General features: G+C 39.3%; 1 protein-coding gene across 3 annotated transcripts in view; it reads right to left on the reverse strand.

The window, feature by feature from the left end:
* The window catches only part of grid2 (glutamate receptor, ionotropic, delta 2), a 469811-nt gene that overhangs the window by 127932 nt on the left and 320713 nt on the right, over window positions 1-21166 (reverse strand). For all 3 annotated transcript variants that reach the window (XM_056376388.1, XM_056376390.1, XM_056376391.1), the window contains exons 7-8: window positions 18413-18574; window positions 13044-13163 (exon numbers count right to left, since the gene is read on the reverse strand). In XM_056376388.1, the coding sequence (XP_056232363.1) occupies window positions 13044-13163; window positions 18413-18574 (282 nt within the window). The remainder of the gene's footprint in view (window positions 1-13043; window positions 13164-18412; window positions 18575-21166) is intronic.

Consider the following 21166-nt stretch of genomic DNA (forward strand, 5'->3'; position numbering starts at 1 on the left):
ACATTTAAGAGAAGTTTTGAAAACTGGTACCCTTCAGTGGAAAAGTACACATTCACAAGTCTAAGGTTTCACAAGGACAAGTTGTTGCATCAGCTGACTGGACCAACAACACATTTTGATCAGTAGATCGCCTGCATTCAGTTGTGTTTAATTTCTTTATCCTTTTAGGGGCATAGGGATTACATGTTATCCCTGCAAATACTGGGCTGAAGGCAAGAGAAAGCACAGGTCCTCGGTTATATGCAGCCGGTGCTTTGAGACACAAAGTACATATCCAGTTCCACATCCACCTGTGTAAGGGCAGGCTGCAGCTTTAATGAGGAGTAGATGTACAGTGTGATGTGATGGTGCTCCTCTCCTATAGTTTGGACATTATAGCATTATGGGTGGGTTAAAGAAAATGTTTTCCTTACTGAGATAGTAAAGTGGCTCTTAAGGGGTTAACTGCTGCCTGGGGAACTCTTATCATGGTAAGTGTATGTGTGATGAAAAAACTTCATAGTGAAAATGAGGTCTTAGTAATTATAAGGGGGAATAATTGGCTGGTGTTCTTAATAGCTTTGAGCCAATATTTACTGATTATTCTGTGGAAGAGTGAAGAAGCCATGATTGGCCTCTAGAGGCAGGATTACACCTAAGAACTACAGTCATACAGCTACTCTTTGTTTCTCTAACCCTCTCTTTAGTGCACTTGAGTGTCTCTAAATTTATGTTTGCACTTATGAGAACAATGAGCATCTAGAATTTCTTACCAAATTTATACTTTGGGATTTGTAGATATGATTTCAAACAAAAATACTCTTTGCACAGTCGTGTTTAGACAACAGGTCAAGACTTACAGAGTGCTGTTTGTGTGCAGAGAAGGCAGGGTTTTTACTGGTGACTAAAACCAGTCATAATTGTGTCTTACGGACACGATGTTGAAAAGAGACCCACGTGAGACTGATGTGCTGATGGGTTTCATCAATTCACAAAGCTCCTTCATCAGTTACATCATCGCAGCAGGATTTGCTTCTGCTGGTGCCAGCGGAAAAATTTGACACAGATCCAGCACAGATTTAGCTCCAAGAAAATGTGGAAAGTTTGTGGGAAATTTGCCAAGTTCATGGTTAAGTAAGGTAATGTCAGGTACTACTCACCAAGGCAGCTGTCTAGTTCGCCACATGCTTTCCTTACATGTCACTCAGTCTCTTTATTTCTTTTTAATCTTACCTATTACTCGCTCCTTGGACAATTGGTAGATTTAGAAGTATAAGCAATTTGTCAAATCTGAGCACCTTATATTCAATCAGTGTCAGCAATCTTTCTTTAATATTGTTTTAGTTGACCTTTGCAGCCCCTTTCCAGTATTTGACTTATTGTTCCCATTTCTCTACTTTTAGGTGGGCGTGCAAACTGCCAGTGAAAATAGGGTTTGCCAATAAAAAAAATAAAAGAACCTCTCTGCGGGCCAGATGTCTGCTCCCATTCACAAAGCCAAGGTGTGTTGAACACGAGGACACAACCTTGGGGGTCAGATACCACTGCTCTCTAACTCTGATCTCTTTGCCACTGATCCCTCCCTCATTCTCTGATGCCAGCTTAGTAGTTGCCATGTTTACAACCACGTCACAAGCAATTAGGCCTCGCCCTTGTCTCGCCTTCACATCCCCATTCCTGTCAATCCATTCATCCATCCACTATGTAGCCAAGATTAACCCAAGGACTGACAACCCATCTCATCTCCCTATTCCTCTTTTTCCCCCCTTTGTCCATCCATCATTCCCCCTCTGTACTCATCCATCCATACATCTCTTTGACATGACTTAAATAAAAACATTAGCTTGAGGGCTCAAACATGGCTCCTTCGTTTTTTTCTCCTCCCTATCCTCCTACCCTCCCACCACTTCACACAGCTCTCTGACCAGCCTCCCTACCACCACTTTCTTTTAATCTCCCTGAACCTTTATTCTTCCATCGACCAAGACATGCCTGTCAAACACAACCCTGAGTAATGTTGTATTAATATCATGACATCCCAGATACAGAGAGATTGGGAAGTGATTCTCTCCTCCCTGCCTGGATGTCATCTGTGTTCATTTACAGCGGTCTGTCTTAGAGTCACGATGAATGAGTATTTACTGACAGAATATACAAGTGGATCAAAAGGCTCATGTAAAATTATAAACAATCAAAACTAAATAAAAAAAACATTTTCAGAACTCCATTTTACAAATATGGTTTAAAAAAAGGGAATATTCCTGTTAAAATGCAGACAGGGATATCTCTTACTTCACTGCAACACAGCGGTGCACCGAATCAACAAGGTGAAGGAGGCTGGCATCAGAGATTTATAACGCTGACTTCCTGAGCGCTCCTCTGTATGTTTTTCTTTTCAGGCACAGCTTTTCTACAGACAGTTGTGCCTACAGTATTCCAGAAATAGGTAGGGAGCCGAATGAAAACTTCTGTATGTGCACACACACAATGGCACTGCCATTCTTTCATCCTTTCTTTCGTGCTTGCTTTTCTTTCTTTCTTTCCACGAGAAGCCTGGGAGCTCTTACAGCGCATCACCTCCAGAGTTTTTTTAAATGATAATATACAGCGGAACCTTATCATATGCATGCACCCATACAGTAGCAGCATTTCCTTGAAAATCAGCATGCTTATGCTTGGTTTCATTATGTCACTGCACAGAATCTGTCGTGGCTGAGACGTGAGACAGGATTGACAGTAGAGTATCAGGGGAATAAAACTTCTCCTGGCTTGTCTCAACAAAAGGAGAAACAGACGAGTGGCTGTCGGGCTAGTGTTTGGTGTTACCCATACTGTTTACACAACTCAACTCAACACAACTTTTTGTTTGGCACCACAATGAATTTCCCAATGGGGTTTGTGTGACAGCAGGTAATAGGTAAAAAATGCTGTCTCCTACTCCTCTGCGTTTTCATATTTGTTTGCTTCACTTATTTGCTTCCCTTATTCCTCTGTATCTCTCTCCCCTCCCTCTTTCCGCCTTTCTCTATGCTTTTTGATATCTCTCTTCTCTCTCACATATACAGGCACACACAGCAAAAATTCACATGCGCTGCCACACTTAAGCTGATCCAAGGACACCAGAGGCAGTCTGTCAGCTTCAATTTGTGTCCAGTGTCCACTGTGCTGTGGTCACCCAGAATATAAGTTGCTGGTCAGTGCATGTGTGTTCACTCGTGATTGACACGACCTTCCAGCTACAACAAATCGCTAACATCAATCAAGCAACAGAAGATGCCGGCAAATACTCAAGTATTCATGAGTTAACAAGGATAAAAGCTGTTATTACAAAGGTTCAAATAATAGCTTTTTAGCACCCCTGCCCGAGCCACACTTCAGAGAAGGACAGGAAAAAAGATAAGAGTGAGAACTGAAAGGAATACTTCAACATTTTGGGATGCTTGTTTGCTCTCTGCCTGGGAGTTAAATGAGAAGATCAATATCTGTTTAATCTCTGTGAGTTCAGTAGCAAGATTGGTTCGGCTCACCTTAGTCAAAAGAGAAACGATCTATCTCGCTGCCAATACATCCACACTTCACCTGGGCAAAGCCAACAACTTCAGCATGAGAAGAAGACTCACGAGATGGTGTGTGCTATCGCTGGGCTGAGCTGCGGCTTAACTAACAGCTTGTTAGCGCATGTCGTTTCATTTTCTTTGTCAACATGTATTAATGCATAATTTATTGGAGGCACCTTTGACGGAACAAGACAAGCAGTTCCTCCGTACTTCCAGTGTTTGTGGTTCGCTAGGCTGCACGTGTCCTGAACACATCATGTCTGTACTGAATACAGGTAGATTAAATTAATATCAAGATTTTCATCTGACTCTGGGCGTTGTGTAGCGTAGTGGTTTAAGCAGGCGCCCCATGTGTAGAGGCTACAGTCCTCGCTGCAGTCGGCCCCGGTTCGAATCCCGCATCGGACGGCCTTTCACTGCATGTCATTCCCCCTCTCTCTCTGCCTCCCCGTTTCCTGTCACTCTCCACTGTGCTGTCCATTAAAGGCATAAAAGCCCAAAAAAATATACTTTAAAAAAAAAAAAAAAGATTTTCATCTGACTCCAAAAAGAAAAACAAGTGTATTTCTCAAAAATGTCAGAGCATTTTAAACATGCGCAATATTCTATGACAGGCTCCGTCACCACACATCAGACTGTCACTGTTGCATTGTCTTTTATTGAAAATGGCTTTGAAATATTTTTGCTCAGTTGATGCAGAGCTGGTGTTACATAGCAGGGGTTCCAAATAAAACTGTTTTGTAACATTAAATGGAAAACTAAGCTCAAGTGCTCTTGCACCCACAGGCCCACTGTAAAAATTAATGAAGGCTCTCCATAGCAAGTAGCAAACACCACAGCTAAGTGTTGCAGAACATGTAGAAGTACTTGTTCTTTTAATGGCTACATGTTGTCCAAAAGCTTTGGTTGTATTGAAATGAATGGAAAAAAAAAAAACACTACTTCCTTTGCAATTTCAAAGCCAATAATTTTTCTATGTTGGCTGGTTATAATTTGTTCCATAAAAGCATAGATGTTAAGGTTCCCAGCAGTTCAACACTAAGCTGTGTTTTTTGGGCACTTGTTTGCCCTTCCTCAACTCTACCCTGAATATCGATTTTCTGGCTCACAACAATTCAACGATGGCAGAGAACTAAACGTGAGTTTTAAAATTCAGTATGCTAAACAATTCATAATACTAAAACACTAGATGTCAAGTATTCCAAAAACTGTTTGTATGCTTAAAACGCATCTTAAACATAAAGAATCAAGAAAAGGGTCCAGTACTAAATACTCCAAGTACTTAACATGGAGATATTGATCAGAATGCATTTATTGCAGTTTTAAAAAACATCTTTTGTTTGAACTTTGTTCTTTAGTATGCAGTTTCTGATTTCACACCAGATGATGGCATCACGATAGACCTTGCAATAAATGCAAAAATAATCCAATATGAGAGGCAAAGAAAATGGAAAGGGGGAAGGTAGTGAAAAGGGCACAGAGACTCTCTGAACAGCATCTTTGAACCAGTGGGTGTGTAAAGAAAGAGAAGGGCTGTGATGTGCTTTGAAGAAGTCAGAATGACTCCTAGATTTTAACATCTTATACCTCATGAAGATAGTTTCAACACTTTCTGTCTTTCACTCACACACGTACTCGCGCACGCGTGCACATACACACTCGCACACATAAAACACATAGACCACTATGAGGTGAGATGACCGAGAAGGAGAGAAGTGGTGGGGAAAGAATCTGTGAAGCAGGACAAATCAATGATGTCCTCTCGTCTCTCCTCCTTGGCTCCTCTGGTTTTCCCTCCTGTTTCTTTTCCTTTTCCCATCTCGCTTTCATCCATGCATTTTTTACTGTATCTCTCCTTCTTCCACGTCCTGCCCCCTCCATCCTTTCCGCAATCTCCCACCTGGCCTGGAGGTGGGGGAGACATGCTGAATAAAGATACATGCAAATCTACCTAATAGGATGGAAAATTGGAGGGAAATAGGGATCTTTCCCCTTGGAGATATTTTTTTCTGTCACTATCTTTCCGCCCTTCACTTCTTGCATGTTTTTAACGAGATTTGCTTTCTCTCTCCTTCTGATTTATTTATTTTACTTTACTTCCTCTCTAACTTACTACCCGTTTCATTTTTCTGCCTCACATAATGGCCATCTCTCTTTCTGCCTTTTATCGATGTGACTCATCGGGTACCTCCTCTCTAACCTCCTTCTTTTTTCCTTATCACCCTCTCTATCTCACCCTCTAGGACTTTTTTACATAATTGTAATAATCAGTTCCATTGGTGTTGCCCCTCATCTAACCTCCCTAAAATAGCGCTTGCTAACATGCCCTTTAGAGCTGAATTCTCGCTCTTTTGTTCCATGATCAGAGCATGGGTGAGAGGCTGCTGTACACCATCTGCATGCTCTGTGTGAAAAATCAGAATTCATTAAACACCTTATTATGCTTTCTTCCTTCATAGCAGCTGTAACATATTTGATATCAGAAATCTTGATCTGGCCTTATTTAGTATTTTAGCTCTGAGCAAAACTTCCTTGCGCTTACTTTGAAACACTGGTATACTCTTTTGTATAGTTTCATTGTTAAACAGCTATTTGTGTATTCTCTACCTACTAAATTAACTGCTTCAAACGCACTTGTACATTATGTATAATCTGTCCTTAGACTTTGATTTTATCAGAACCGTTTTTTTTTTTAGTCATGCTAGCTGCATGGCGCTAGGAATGGCAATATCGGTTGGTTGATCAGTCCATCACTTTAGTCCAGACTGAAATATCTACACAACTACTGGCTGGATTGCCATGAAATTCTGAGTAGACATTCAAGGTGGCCAGAAGATGAATCCTAGTGACTTTACATCTCCCAAATCCAGCAGGTAAACTTTTAAAAAAACTTTTCACTCATCCAGTTAAGTATCTCAACATCAAGAAGGACCAGTGTAATGGACTGTTATTTAGTGAGTTAGTTAAGTAAGTATAACGGCACAAACTTTCTGCACAGTCATGGTCCCCAGAAGATGCATCCTAATAACATCAGTGATCCCTTAACACTTTTTTCTAGCATCATCATGAGGTTAACTTATGGTTTTGCAGTAAAGACTCAGCAACGACAACAACATAACTGTGACTGGATGACGTTTTTGATTAACATGATTACGGTGTGTTGTGAATGTATGCATTTGGAAAGTTAATAAATAAATGTAGCACTTTATTCATCCAAAAAATAGGTTGTCTCTGAACACAATCCAGCCAGTGATTAAGTTTCCTACAAAACTTATCTGTTGTTGCAGTTTAGTTGTAGAGAAATGTAATTTTGAGGAGACAGGGTTGATGTAGACTTTTTGTCAAGGTATGACAAAGTCACCATTAGTTTGGGCTCCCAACCTTATAAAATCCATTGCTCACATTTCAGACATTTGATTTCAACAGCTGATATCTGGATGAGTCCTGGTCTACTACTGAGCGGATGAAAGTCACATCTGAACTGACACCTACAACAGGATATTAGTCTGTAAACCAATAACAGGTGAGTGTTTAAGAAAAACAAACAAAAAACAGCCGGAAGTTGATATCCACATCTTAGGGTATTGTGTTTTGCCAAAGTAAGACCTGGTATTCTCTCAAATAAGCCTCCCACCCCCCTCCCCACCCCCCTCCCATAAAAGAAAAGCATGCAAAGGCCATCCATTAAGTGCACCTCAGTATGTTTATAATTTGTTCAGATATGGAGTTTGTCCCCATAGACTACAATGTCAAAGAAAAGCTCTTTAAAAATAAAACTCTTATCCTTATGTAACACTAACCATGAAAAAATGAAAAGAAATATATGGAAAAAAAAGCAACTACGTACTATAAATTTGATAGAGCTGGGACAGGTTAAATAAAAGATTTAAGTCCTTGTTGCTCACAAAGTGCTCACAAAAATCCACTGAATTCTTTCCACGAGCACTTGAACTACAGAGAAGCTTGATTCAGATTTTGCACACCGGTAACTTAATCAACTGTTTGTGTCTGTGGATAATATCTATGCCCTGTTATATTTTACAAAAAGGAATAGAACATCTTTGGATGTCACTGTGGCTTGGCCATCGAAAAGAAACTGTCAATAATAATTAACTCTTTTTAACTCTGTGTTTGGTTGTTGAGAGTAGAGGAAACCCAGTTTTTCTCTACTGACAGTTGAGCAGACAGACATTAATTGGCATGCAAAGCCAAAAGGGTTAGCTTAGCATTTCCAAACATGTCAGAAGATTTATGCAAATGTGTGTGTGTGTATGTGTGTGTGTGTGTGTGTGTGTGTGTGTGTGTGTGTGTGTGTGTGTGTCTGGAAGAGCTTGCATGCGTTCCCAAGTGATATGCAGCTATTACGTGTGTTTGAGAGCTGGTGGGCACATTAAGCCATCACATTAAAAAATGTCTTTCAATCGTTCAAAACATGTAATGGAAGCAAATGTTTCTCGCACGGTGACAGGACTCTGAGGGTGCTTCCAAGGTCCTGTGACTCTCTGAAGTCACTTAACATAATTTACCACATATGTCAGATGAGACTGGAGATGATAATTGAAGGTGACCTCAATTTAAGAACAGTGCAGTTTGCAGGCCATTGGTTCTTGTAAAGAGGAGAATATTTCTATCTCTCTACCAAAAGATGGCGGATATGTGCTGATGTGAGAGAGAAAAGAGAGCACGAGCATGGGTGAGAGGCTGGGAGTGTAATGATCGTGGCTCTATTATGACTTGTGCTGTCGTTTCTATCTCTTGTCTGCGACCTCTTTGGATTAGGTCATCTATCTCCATTCTAGCTGTCTCTCTAGCTGTTCTGCCCGTTTCATTTTATCCTTCTCTTCTTCACATGTACACCTTTCCTTAATTTAGCAACGTATCAGTCTTTCTCCTTTCACTCATCACCATCCCCTCCCCCTCCACATGCTCCTCTTTCTTTCCGCTTACGCACAACCTTTTTTTTTTTTTTTTTTTTTATTGTGCTGGTTCTCAAGTATAAATCTGATGCCGTTTTTTCACTCTGAAGTCATTTAAGATGTCGCAGATAGCTAACGAAGCAATTACACATGGCAGACTTGTCGCCTACATATAAAGGAGCAGTGGAGCCTGGCAAGCCTGTAGATGTGTATAGAGAGAGATATAGGCTCCCTTGTATGAAGTTAATGGAGCAGAAAGCCAATTCTACCACAGTGCAGCAGTAATAATTATGACCGATCTCAGGTGTCTCCTATTATCATTATCACTAGACAACTGTATGCATACGTGTTAAATATGATGGGGATAAATGTCCTGACAAGGGATTGAGGATTGAAAAAGGTGACAGCTGATAGGGGAGAGGTGGAAGATTCACAAAGTGACAGGCAGGACAGAGGCAGGGAAAAGAGAGGGAAAGATGAAGAGGGAAGGGTGTTGGGAAGAAAGAGAGAGGTCCTCAGAAGAATAACTCAAGACAGGAGAACAAAACAAAAAAAACAAAACAAAAAGAAAACAAAAGAAGCTGGACTGTGTGGCTGTCATTAATGAGATTCTCAGCAGGGATAAGAAAGAAGACTCAAAGAGGAGAGAGAGCAGTGATGGAGCGGAGCAAAGAAAGCTCAGGTTAAGGGGGATTCTGAACAGAGTGTAGAGTTAATACTGTAATTGGAGGATTATGCATACTGTTAATGGTATGATCACACACACACACACACAAACACTCACACACACTTTATATGTCAGTATCCCAGTGGCTTCAATGCAGCTGGGCTCTTTGGAGCCTGCTGTCTATAATTCAGAAATCTTGCTGATGCAGACACTGAATGGCTTCCCTATAGAAAATGCATGGTGATGCACCCATTATCCATAGTTTTTAGAAGACGCATCGTCGTCCTGAAAGCAATCAGATACAACAGAAATACATTTGGCTTCATATGGTATGAAAGTTAATGCACATGACGCAGGGATGAGGTGAGGGGAAGAGAGAGAGAGAGAGAGAGAGAGAGAGAGAGAGAGAGAGAGAGAGAGAGAGAGATGATCTATAATTTATTCAGAAAAATAACCAATGTTAATTTAATCTGGTTCAAAAGTTAGACATGTTTCTTCTAGGAAAGGTCATTGTCAAGGGAAACCTCAGTGTCCACAACCATTAACACACAAAATTACCACAGAGTAAAGACTAAATAATAGAACAAAGGTTGGTCTAAGAAAGGTTTACAAATGCTAAGGATCAAATATTTAGTAGATAAAGCTTCTACTGCATCATGTGACCAAGGTGAATGCTAAATAGGTTAACGTTAAAACGTTAACAGACACACCAGGCAGAGGGGACAGGGGTAAACACAAATGGCAAATGGGTAAATCTTCCCCTTTTACAGGATCAGCACTAAAATTTAATCTTTCTGCTCTTTCCTGGACCATGCCCCATCCCTCCACCAAGTTTGATAGAAATTGCTTCAGTACTCTTTATGTTAGTCTTTACTACCCGTACAGGCTTTGAAACCTACAGTGAACTGGCCCCCTCCTGACGGTCTTTGGGCTACTCAAGGTGGGACATGTTGCAGCCTCCTCCGCGGGCTAGCACCCTGCTAAGGGTTTGCCTATAGCAGGGACATGCCTGTCTAAATCATCTCCAATGGGAAATAAATAGACCACCCTGACCCCGCCTCTCCTCCCCTCCTTACCTTTGCACTCATCCACTGCACAGCTGGGGCCTCGCACCCTCTTTCCCAATCTTCAATCCCTGATTTAATACTGTTCCACCCACCCACCCACCCAACCTACTACAAGTTAAATTAAAGGATATTTGTGAGCAATCTGTAAAAAAAAAAAAAAAAAATCTATAAAAAATATATATATATATATTATACTATAGTCTTATAAAGCCATTATTAGGCCTAGCATTTCTAAAATGTCAAACTGAATTGAAAAATACATTAAGCTCTTTCTGACAGGTTCCCTGACCAGCAGCTGCTCTAGAAAAAAATCCACTGTGTTGCCAGATGAAAAGCTTCATCCCCACGTCTTTCAACCATGTTATTTAATGAGAAGAAAAAGTTGAAAAGTTATTGCGGCTGCTGACTGCTTTTGCTAATTGTGATTACAAGCCAATTCATAAAATATTAGTTCATCTTATTACTATTTCTATAATATACCACACCTTAACCAATAATTCATGATCTAGTTAGCATGTTGGCAGATGTGTATAGGTAACACTAAATAGGAATGCTCAGTTTACACTGGTCTTACTGGGATTTTTGCTTTCTTAGACAAAAAGTTACATTGAACAGTGCGTCACACCGAGGTCAGTTTTATTTTCCAAAAAGATAAAGTATATGGACATATTTCTATATTTCTACATATTTATAGCTCAAGTAACTTCAGTTTTTTTTAATCTTTTTTCATCATGTCAAATTATTAGGAAGGTATTGTGTCCCTTGTAACTGGAAGCACCACAACCCTTGCCTTACAATAGAAAGTCATCTTCACTGCACGGTGGTAATTCATACAGTATAATCAACCTGAGAATGAAGTGTTGTCACTCGAGCCATCAAAACATAAAGGGAAGATGTTAACCTGAGGTGAGAGAGACAGGCTTACTTTTCATAATCATCAACTTACATCAAGGTCTTTATTCACCTTTAACCTGTCTTTTCAGGCTCATCCTGCAGAGGAAGAGACTATTTTACATACATAGCAGGTCATCCTTGTCCACCGCAATGAAAAGGAAACGGGTCTGAATTTATATTATACTTAAAGCCGACTTTTCTGTAACATCCTCACGGTTACACAAGTGAAGTGCTTGAACAGCCCGAGATGGTTAGTATTTTACTTTCTCCTGGTACATCGAGGTTTTCATTTTCTTTTAGTTTTTCCTTTGCACACATTTACACACACACTGGGTCAACCGGGGCATTTCTCTGGCTTTTCTTGTTGGTGGTGGTGTGGTCAGAGCCAGGTTATTTTCACTAATCTTTTCTGTGCCATGCTTTTCTTGCAGGTTAGATGCTCTGAATGAAGAGCATTTTAGAGTGCCCCTCACCATTTGGAAAGTCACGATTCAGCTACAAAGGAAAGTTAATATACTGGCACTCGGAGAGGAATATCAGTCTCTTTTTAGTCATTTGATGCCATGTATGAATTTAATTGAATCCCAACGACAGACCAACAAATGTTCAGAGTATTAAGGGGGTCGGTGGCAGGACTACTGTATAACAAGTGCCTTAATTCCCTCAGAAGTAATTATGCTCTGTGATTAGGGAATTGTGCCTTAATGTAATTATGCTGTGCTTTAAAGATTAATTTTGTCTGTGATGGCATGCTGCGTTATGTTGTTGTCTCACCACATTATCCATAATCACAGCTCACTATCTCCACGGTTATCTGTTAAGAGTTCCCTCTGGTATGGAGGACAGACAAAGTGTGTGTGTCTTATTTTTGTGCATTGGTAGATGTGTATGTGTGAAGTGCATGTATATGCCCCACCTGTGCACATGGATGTTTCTGTGTTTTGCTGATTTTTATGAAGGATTATGCATTGCAAGTCTGGGTTTCAGATGTTCACTCACATCTAATGTTTTCACAGCTGTATGCATAATTCACCAAAACTGAGGCCTTTTCTGAGCCCAGTGCATCAGGAATGTCCAAAACACTACAACAGTGAGAAAAAAAAGCAATCTATAATTTCCTTTTCCTGCTTATCCATATATACAGTTAGTGTTGTGTATTGTAATTTACACTGAATATAACAATATCAAATATAATAACAGAATTAGTTATATAGGAAATACCCAATTTACATACAAGATTTGATTTTACAGCATAAGCTGACAGAGTCACTGAATATATTTTTACTGACACATCCACAACCATGCATGCACATGTAGACAGCCAGTAAACTACACACATTCACATGCACACACACATGCGCGCGCACACACACGCAAAATCAATCAATAAACAAACAGTGTTACGAATGTGTGAGTACATGCCTGTAAGGGCAAGAGATGTCTTTCATGAGGCCTCTTAAAATTCATTATGCATGTGTCATTACCAAATACCACTTGAAAATGCTTCTAATTAATCCAATTAACACCAAGCTTTATGGAGGGGGGGGGGGTGAGTTGCTGGGCTAATGCTGCATCCTACTGGTGTACAGAAAAACAACAAAATAACAAAGCAAACACAGGAAAACAAAGGAGAAGACTGTGAAATGAAGGTGATAAAAACTGTAAAAACGCTTTAACTGCATCTGTGCATTTGTTCTGCCACAATAATAGAGGGTTTAAATAAAACAATCCTATACAGAGGAAGTAAATAGAGAAAGGTAGCATGATGCACTCTGCAACACAGTGCCACGAGGAAGGAAATACCTGAATAAATATGAGATGAAAATAATGTAGAGAGCAGGTGCACTGAAATTCCCTGGTAAATCCAGGAATTATGTAAATCCACTCTGTGTGTTAGAGCAGAAATTATTCCCTCTCCGCCCACAGTTGCACACTGCACAGGGGTTCTGTTTTAACTACTTACCCTACTGACTCCTCTTCCCCTGTCCTCTCCATAATTAGTTCCCAGGATTTCAAAAAAGATGTTGGGGTTAGTGCCATTGTCAGTGAACTCCAGGAAGCTGGTGAGGCCACTCACTCCGAACTGCAAGGACAAGAAGAAATGTTTTTATTTCACCACGAGATTTAGGCTACAATAACCTCATGATTAATGTTACATTATGTTTTTTATCAACCTTAAGATCAGATATGATAACTGATCACAATGAAAATGAGAAATGAATCATCCGTCCGTCCTTTATGAAATGATTATATCTCGTTAGCAAGTGCAGATACTGAATAAGTACAATGTGTCTGATGTAATACACTAAAATATGTGTGATTCTGTCTGTGTGCACATACGTAGGGCTGGATGACATGGCCAAAACGATAAAAATTTCCATATCAGTTGATATCAATATTTACTACAATAAATGCCACATTGTTATTTCTTTCAGGTTTAAAGGCTGATTTTTGCTCCTGAGTAAAAGTTGATGAAACCAGACATTCAATTGTGGTTTTAAACTGTTCCATTTAGTCAGAACATGACAAACATTCACAATATGTTAAAATATGCATCTTTAAAATCAAAATCCTTTTCAGTCGTTTTTACTTAACAAAGTAAATAGAAAATTAAGTTCTGCAGTGTGATACAGCTCACATGTGACATGGCTCGTACTGCAAAATAAACAAAAAAATAAATAGACAAGGAAGACCTGCATTATGTACTGGCCTGGCGCTCGACGAGGGTCCACTAATACCCGTTTGGGCCTGTAATTTCTTACTTTCTGTGTGTTCTAACGGGTGATACAGTTTAAAATGATGAAACAGGTTTGTGGTGTTGCCTGTCTTTTATGAAACGTGTCTCCAGCACAGTTTGCACATTGCTCTGATTTTTGTCGGACTGTAAATAGCCAAAATATTTCCAAACTACTGAAGTTGAGTGGCCTCTCTTGTCGAAGATATCTTTATCCTCCGAGCTGTTATCTGCTTTTTCTGCGATGTCGCTCATTTCGCCTTATTTGCTTACTCCTCTCCAACTTCAAGCCCGTCAGTCACTGCGTGCATCTGTAAATAATATCACGTGCTGGTGTTTATACCTCTCAATGTGCATCCTAACTTGTGCAATGCAAACCTCTATTCCTGTGACATGATTGGCAGTCTGTGATTCATTTGCGGGTGTGCTATAAGCATGGAAATTAATTATATCAAACATTTTTAATATTTCGGTCAAGGAAAATAATTTCACGATAATTACTGCTATCGTTTTATCGCCCAGCCCTACTTGCATTTTTCTGTATCCAAGACATAAGACGTTAGGGGAATATCAACAGTACGCAGAGATGTGTGCAGTAAGTATCAGGCTGATGAAAGAATAGTCTGGTTGGGGCCATTGAACATTTTTTGAAATGGGGAGTTTGATGTCCCGGGTGGAGATATAGTTTTAGTCAAAAAAATATCCGGACAGACAGACAGACAGACAGGCAGGCACGCACGCACGCACGCACAGGGTGTCAGACCCAACCTTTTCCCTGCCTCCCAGTAATGTAACCTGTCAGTAAAAGTGACACTGCAGCTGCTTCAGGGAAGGAGAGGTGTTATCCTCCTTAATATGATTCATCCTCTCTCTGTGTGTGTGTGTGTGTGTGTGTGTGTGTGTGTGTGTGTGTGTGTGTGTGCATCTGCGTTATGCCTAGTCACATGGACACTTGCACAGACACCGGCACCCTAAATCTGCAGTGATTACACTTTTTCAAAGATTTAGACTTGCATCTTACCCTCAGCATTAACACCTGTAAATCATTATATTTACTGTAGTACATTTCCCATCATTATTCAGATATGACCCATTTGTTGACACAACATGATAAATAATATTAAGTAATGTAAAGTTACATTTCTTTCATGCTTTTCTGCCATATAGATTATCATTTGTTAAGCTACTTTAATAGAGACAGCAACTCAGCAAATAACTTACAAGAGCAAATAAAGTGCAAATGAACAGTCGTTTTTATTCTTGGGACACATAGTAATCATTTGAAGTAGTAAGAATAGTATCAACTAATAAAAAAATAAGAATGTTTAATTAAGAATAGACCAAATAGGATGGGTAAAAATGATTATAAAGTTGAATCAACACCTTTCTAAAACAATGTCAATAAAAACATTATTACTGTCATGAAAGTGGGACTTATTGCTAGACTGTTTTATTAGGGCGCATTAGTTTAGCTAGAACGACCTAATAAACTATATGATGTGGTTCATAAATTATGTTAATATGCTCTCTGGTTAATTAATCTAAATTGACACAAGTATATTGTTACCATATCTAATTATTTTATTCCCCTCGGATGACCACACACACATACACACGTTTACACAGATATCATTGTTAGGACATTACACTGACTTCCATTCATTGTGGACAGCCTAACCCAAACCCTAATCCTAATCTTAACCAGGACCTCATAAATGATTCCACATAGGAAAGCTTCTTAAAAATAAGATGAAAGCAAACGAGCCCGTGTTTTATAATAACAGCAATAATAAATTTGGAAAAGTTAAGCCTAAGCTCATGGGCCCTGGCTGAGGATGTTGGGCTGCATCATAGGACTTACTGAGCCTTAAAAGCAGTCAATAAAATTTTAAAGAATCCTAAACCTAACTGCTTGAGTCACTGAGACTGCCAATGACAAGGTAGTGCAGATCAAACACAGTGCACACATCAAACTTTGAAGATCAGTGCAACAGCACTTTCACCTGCTGCATTTTATCCCCCCTCCAAATTTGTCAGTGAACACCAAACAACATCAACAGAACTCCTCATTAACAGCTGCAAATTAGTATTAATCATTACCATAATGGCCCCACATACCAAAACACTGATTAAACACACAGGCACCCACAGTAAGTAAAGCACACTGCTGATACACTGGAAAATGGAACTGATGCCAGGCTGTTGAACTCAACTCTATTACTGCTTAGGGGTCTTTAACACAGCTCTGTTGAGACAGCCATCAGGGTCGCTTTAACAGCCGGGGCTGGCTGATGAAAGTGTTGCCAAACCCCAGCCTGATCTCAAGGTGAAATGCAGAGATAGATATGAAAGCCATTGCGCTGCATTTATTATTGTCTGACACTAATCCTAAATTAGCATTTCACTTGGCTTCATCATTCAGTCAAACTGCCATCCCTGGAGTAGTTTTTTTTTTTTTTTTATTGATATCAAAACAGAGGGCATTGATCCAATTGGATTTAACAGTGATGAAAGTGTTGCCAAACCCCAGTCTAAACACAAGGTGAAATGCAGAGATTCATAAAAATCACAGCTGCAGGATGAAAACCTCTAGCTCCCAAAAGTCAACTGTTGAGGAACTGAGGAAAACTTGCTGATTGACACATGTGTTCTTTGAAAGGTATGCAATCCATTGAATTCATGAGCACTTGGGTCATAAAGTCTACCGAGTGCAGGTAGGAGCTTGGAAACTTTCTCTTGAAATAATGAACAAAATTGGATTTTCATGGGACATGAACAATACAAAAACTCTAGACTTATTTAGAGCCTCCTCCATGTCACTCTTCATGCCTGGAGGGAATTTTAGTTATACCAAGAGATGGCAATGCATAAATGAATTTAGCAGTGATTGCATCTTGCTGTTTCAACTAGAGTGTCTCAGCCAAGGAACAATAGTGCCTGGTCTCCACAATTTCATGTAATGAGCACAACGTCTTGAAATGGAAATACATGCTCCCTAAATGAAGTGCGAAAAATGCTTTTTCCCGCTGCTAAAAGATACATGAGACATATCTATAAATAGGAAAAAATCTGAAACTGTACTTGTATGTTGTAGTTGGGTTAGGGGATGGGCATATGCTCTTGCTTTCAACTGTAGTAATCAAGCCTCAGCTCCAAACTGAAACTCACACAAAGTTGTCTTCTGCTGTGAGTCAAGACTTGATTTTTGGCAGATACATTGAGAATACTTTTTAGAATAACTCTCTCTTTTTCACGTATTTATGAGCTATTTTCATTCTGGCATGCACACACCTAGAAGCTTCGCTCAGCGGTAGAGTGCCGCAGGAGATTGATGAAACAGATGGACGGTCCACGAACTGAAATTAGATGTATGTGACTTTGGGTAACTGAGATATCAACGACATTTCAAAGATAAATCTGGGAATGGGAAGGATTTCACTGTGGATTGTATAGCGTCAATCAGATTTGAGCTCTTATACTGTTTATTTTACTTTTTAAAACAGACTTGTTGCAAGTGTTTGCTGGTTGAGCAATATTCTGGTCCGGACTTTTTGTTTAAGACCATATACGATGTTTCAGAACACAATGCAGTGGAAACCACTACCAGTGATCACAGTTACAGTGAGTGCGTCTTACTGTTGATGATGGTGATCACAGTGATTACAGTGATCTACCGCTCTCGCAGCAGCAGGTTTGTTACATGAGTGGAGTGTAATGCTTTCACCTCTTCTCACCTCATTCACCTTCATTCAGACTAGGAGCAGGAGAGGGCCAGGGCACAGTTTATATTATTTTAATCTTTAAATCAGTAAATAGCAAAACTGCCCATTTCATTACTTTATATTCATGTAATAAATACACAAATGTAAATTAGAACGTAATCTGCATGATAAATGATTATAATAATCATCTTCTTATAGTAGTGAATAATATTCTTGGTTAAGTTTTATAGTAATATAGTTTTTATCTGAGATGATTTTTGTCAATCTAGAGTAATTATGGTCTAATTAAAGGGACTTCCCTCTCTGCTGTTGCCAAGTGCTTGCTCATTGTGGGAACTGTTGGGTTTCTCTCTCGACCTTACCCTGTAAAGAGCCTTGAAATAATGTATCTAACGATTTGGCACAATAAAAAATAAACTTTAATTTAATTTAATTAGAAGAGAATGAAGAGAGGTGTTTTCCAGTGCTCTAGTCATTCACATACAGTATTTCTATTACATGCCTGCATATCCCTGTTCATGGAGATAATCAGGACATATACACAAATTATTATCTATTATCTATCCACAACAATCTTTACTTAAAGACAGCTGACAGTCTAGGGAATTACATGACAACAACAAAAAATGTAGGGCACAATTGCATACAACTGTTCAACGTGAAGGCCTTGCTTTTTCAGGATGTTTTGTATTATAATGTGTAACTGAAATGTACTTTATGTCACTAATGGTCATAGTCATGATAAAATTCTAAATGATTTTGTATGAGTGACGAGTGACAGCAGTCCAGTATGCATGCTTGCATACGTAGTTGAACAGCTTCCTTTTAGACTTGAAGGAAAAAAAAGAATGCGCTTGTTTATCTGCATTTTCATACCTTTTTGACAGTATCCAGCATGCTCTTGCCTCCCTGCCACGGTTTGGAGTTCTTCCTGATGCAGCTCAGACTCGCCATGCTGTGCCACTTCCTATCCTCCAGTTTTCTGTGAAAGGTATTGGCCAGCAGCAACACAGTATCATAGATGTAGCGGTTGGAGATCTACAGAGAAAGAAATGACAGAAAAGGCAGACAGAGAAAGGAAAAAAAAAATGAGATAGCAACAGGATAAGTGCAGACGATTCACTTTTGCCGAAGGTATTTTTTCCACATTGCTGTGATACAATTTGTCACAAGAAAACAACACAATTATGAGGTCCTTCGTACTTTCAAGTGCTTCCATTTAGATGTTTCTTATTTCTCTTTCAGTAATGAAGCTAGGAAAGAACGGACCAATACACGCGAGCAGACATTAGAAGTAAGTGGGAGAAATAGGCCACCTTGTCATGCTGAAATGCTATCAAAGTTAAGTGCTTTACTTATACATCTATAAGCACTGACTGTTTAGTTTTGCTTCTCTCTTTCTCTTCTCCATCTGTTCGGCTCTCTGTGAACCGATAATACGCAGTATGTTTTCTGTACCTGATACCTTCAGACACACACTCACACAGAAGAAAGGCTTTAAGGATGGCATGAATTAAAATGTATTGATAGACCTTTGGCACCACAGAACAAAGTGAGAGAAGGAGAGCAGTTTATTCAGTCTGTGATCGATCGCTGTGTGATCTACTGAGCCTCTTGTCTCCATGTTAATGAGAATATAATAAACAGATTGACTAAAACCGGCATGATTCAATGCACACACATAAGCGCACATGCAGATGATGTATATCTATTCACATTAACACACATACAAACACAATGATGTCATAGAAGCAAAAGCCATTATCTCACTAACAATGCCTTTCATATATCAAAAAGAAATCGGCCCTACAATTACAGATACTGACCACAAACACACACACACACACACACACACAATGTACTGTATAATGTATGTATGTAGTATATAAATAATAATTCCAGTGAACGATAAAGGTCATATTGCATCTTTGCTATGAAAACAAATATTTATTAACGGTAATGTATTCAATAAGACTCACACATAGAAAAACAGATATAAAAAGGTAAGATGGCTGCTTTATAATGATACAGAATGTTAAATGTCAAGAAAATATTTCAGTACATAAGAATACCGCAATTGTACTGCTGAACAGCATGTTGCTTTTGCAATGCTGCCACATAAAAAGCACCAATTATCACAAGATTAGACTTTATAATACAGTATGTTAACATAAATGGGAAAATACTTTATCCATCCAGAGGTACCATTAGCTGTCTCCAGATCTGAGCTAGAACTCGAACAGAATTCCTCCAAATGCAGTCTTACTGTGTTTGAATTTAGACCTGTGTACTGGTCAGTTGTTTAAAGGTTATTTAGGTGATTGTTGCCGGCTGTAAATCTAAGAAAGATCACATGACCAGGTTGTATTTCAGGAAAATGTGTTCAGGGGGTCATCAGTCACTCACCACTCGAACTGGACCTAAGACAAGGCCACACCGGGATGTAACTGGACTCAACTACTGTAAGTGGACTACATCCTTCAAAGGATCCAGCACGTGATATGTGGTCAACAATGCGTGGCATTTTTTAAGCGTGCCAGTTCTATGAAAAGTATGCTCATTAAGCAAAACAAAAGAATCACATTACCGATCACACACAAATATCTTGTTCTTATGCTCCTAATTAGCATACGGTCATGGTCAGAGTAAGAAAAAAACATTCACAATGTCAGAGGTCTCTTTGGCGTGTAATATCATTTTTTCCACATTCGGTTTGGCCTTTTTTTCTTTCTACGTGTCCTTTTAACCTCAAATGGAGATACAGTATTTACAAAGCAAAGAACAAATTTCCATGTAGCGGTTACGGTGGAGTGATTTAAAAAAAATCCATGTAAACATAAGTATTAGAAAATATTTCACACCATGTGATCACTCTAATCAAGATATTGCCTTTTGCAAATTATATCCAATAATCATGGACTCAAAAGGCCAAACATAAAAAATGACTGTAGTGGGTGTGTTTTTTTTGGAACTATGCTGTTACTCAAGTTTAAAAAATACAATTTTAAATAGAAGCGGTAGACAGCTGAATTTATTGCCATTCTCTGCAGCGATGCTTGCTTTGGTTCATCATTCTTCTCTTCCCAATGCGTTATTTTAAGATGTAAGTGGAAATGTGGCCATGTCAAGGTTTTCCATTGCTTAAAAAAATGATATGAGTGATGATAGGAAGATAAAATATACTATGTTCCTTGTAACTTGTCAAATAGTTTGACAGTCAGACAGTCCAAGAGAAAAAAAATGTAGTGTCAAATTTATTTTACGTCTAACTTTTTTTCTCACTTACTTGTGAACTATCTTGACTTTCACAGTTTTGTTTTAGTCTTTCACTTGCTGTCTTTGTCTGACTATCATTCTTTCTCTCTGTCTCTGCGCCTATTGCTTTTTCTCTGAAAATTAAAGTGAAACTACTACTGCTCCATGGGGAGCTTGAATGATCGGTGGGTTCTGCACTCCAAGCGAGCATTATGTGTGAGTGTGTGTGCGTGCTTGTGTGGTCAGCCTGAGTTGATGTGCTTCAGTGCAGTGTGAAATTGGGCTTCTGGGCCACTCTCTGACCGCTGAGCTGATCTGCTTCTTCTGTCTCTCTCTCTCTCCCTCCCTGTCTTTCTCTCCCATCCCTTGTTTCCT

This window comes from Seriola aureovittata, chromosome 5 (assembly GCF_021018895.1).
Source record: "Seriola aureovittata isolate HTS-2021-v1 ecotype China chromosome 5, ASM2101889v1, whole genome shotgun sequence".
Lineage (NCBI taxonomy): Eukaryota > Metazoa > Chordata > Actinopteri > Carangiformes > Carangidae > Seriola > Seriola aureovittata.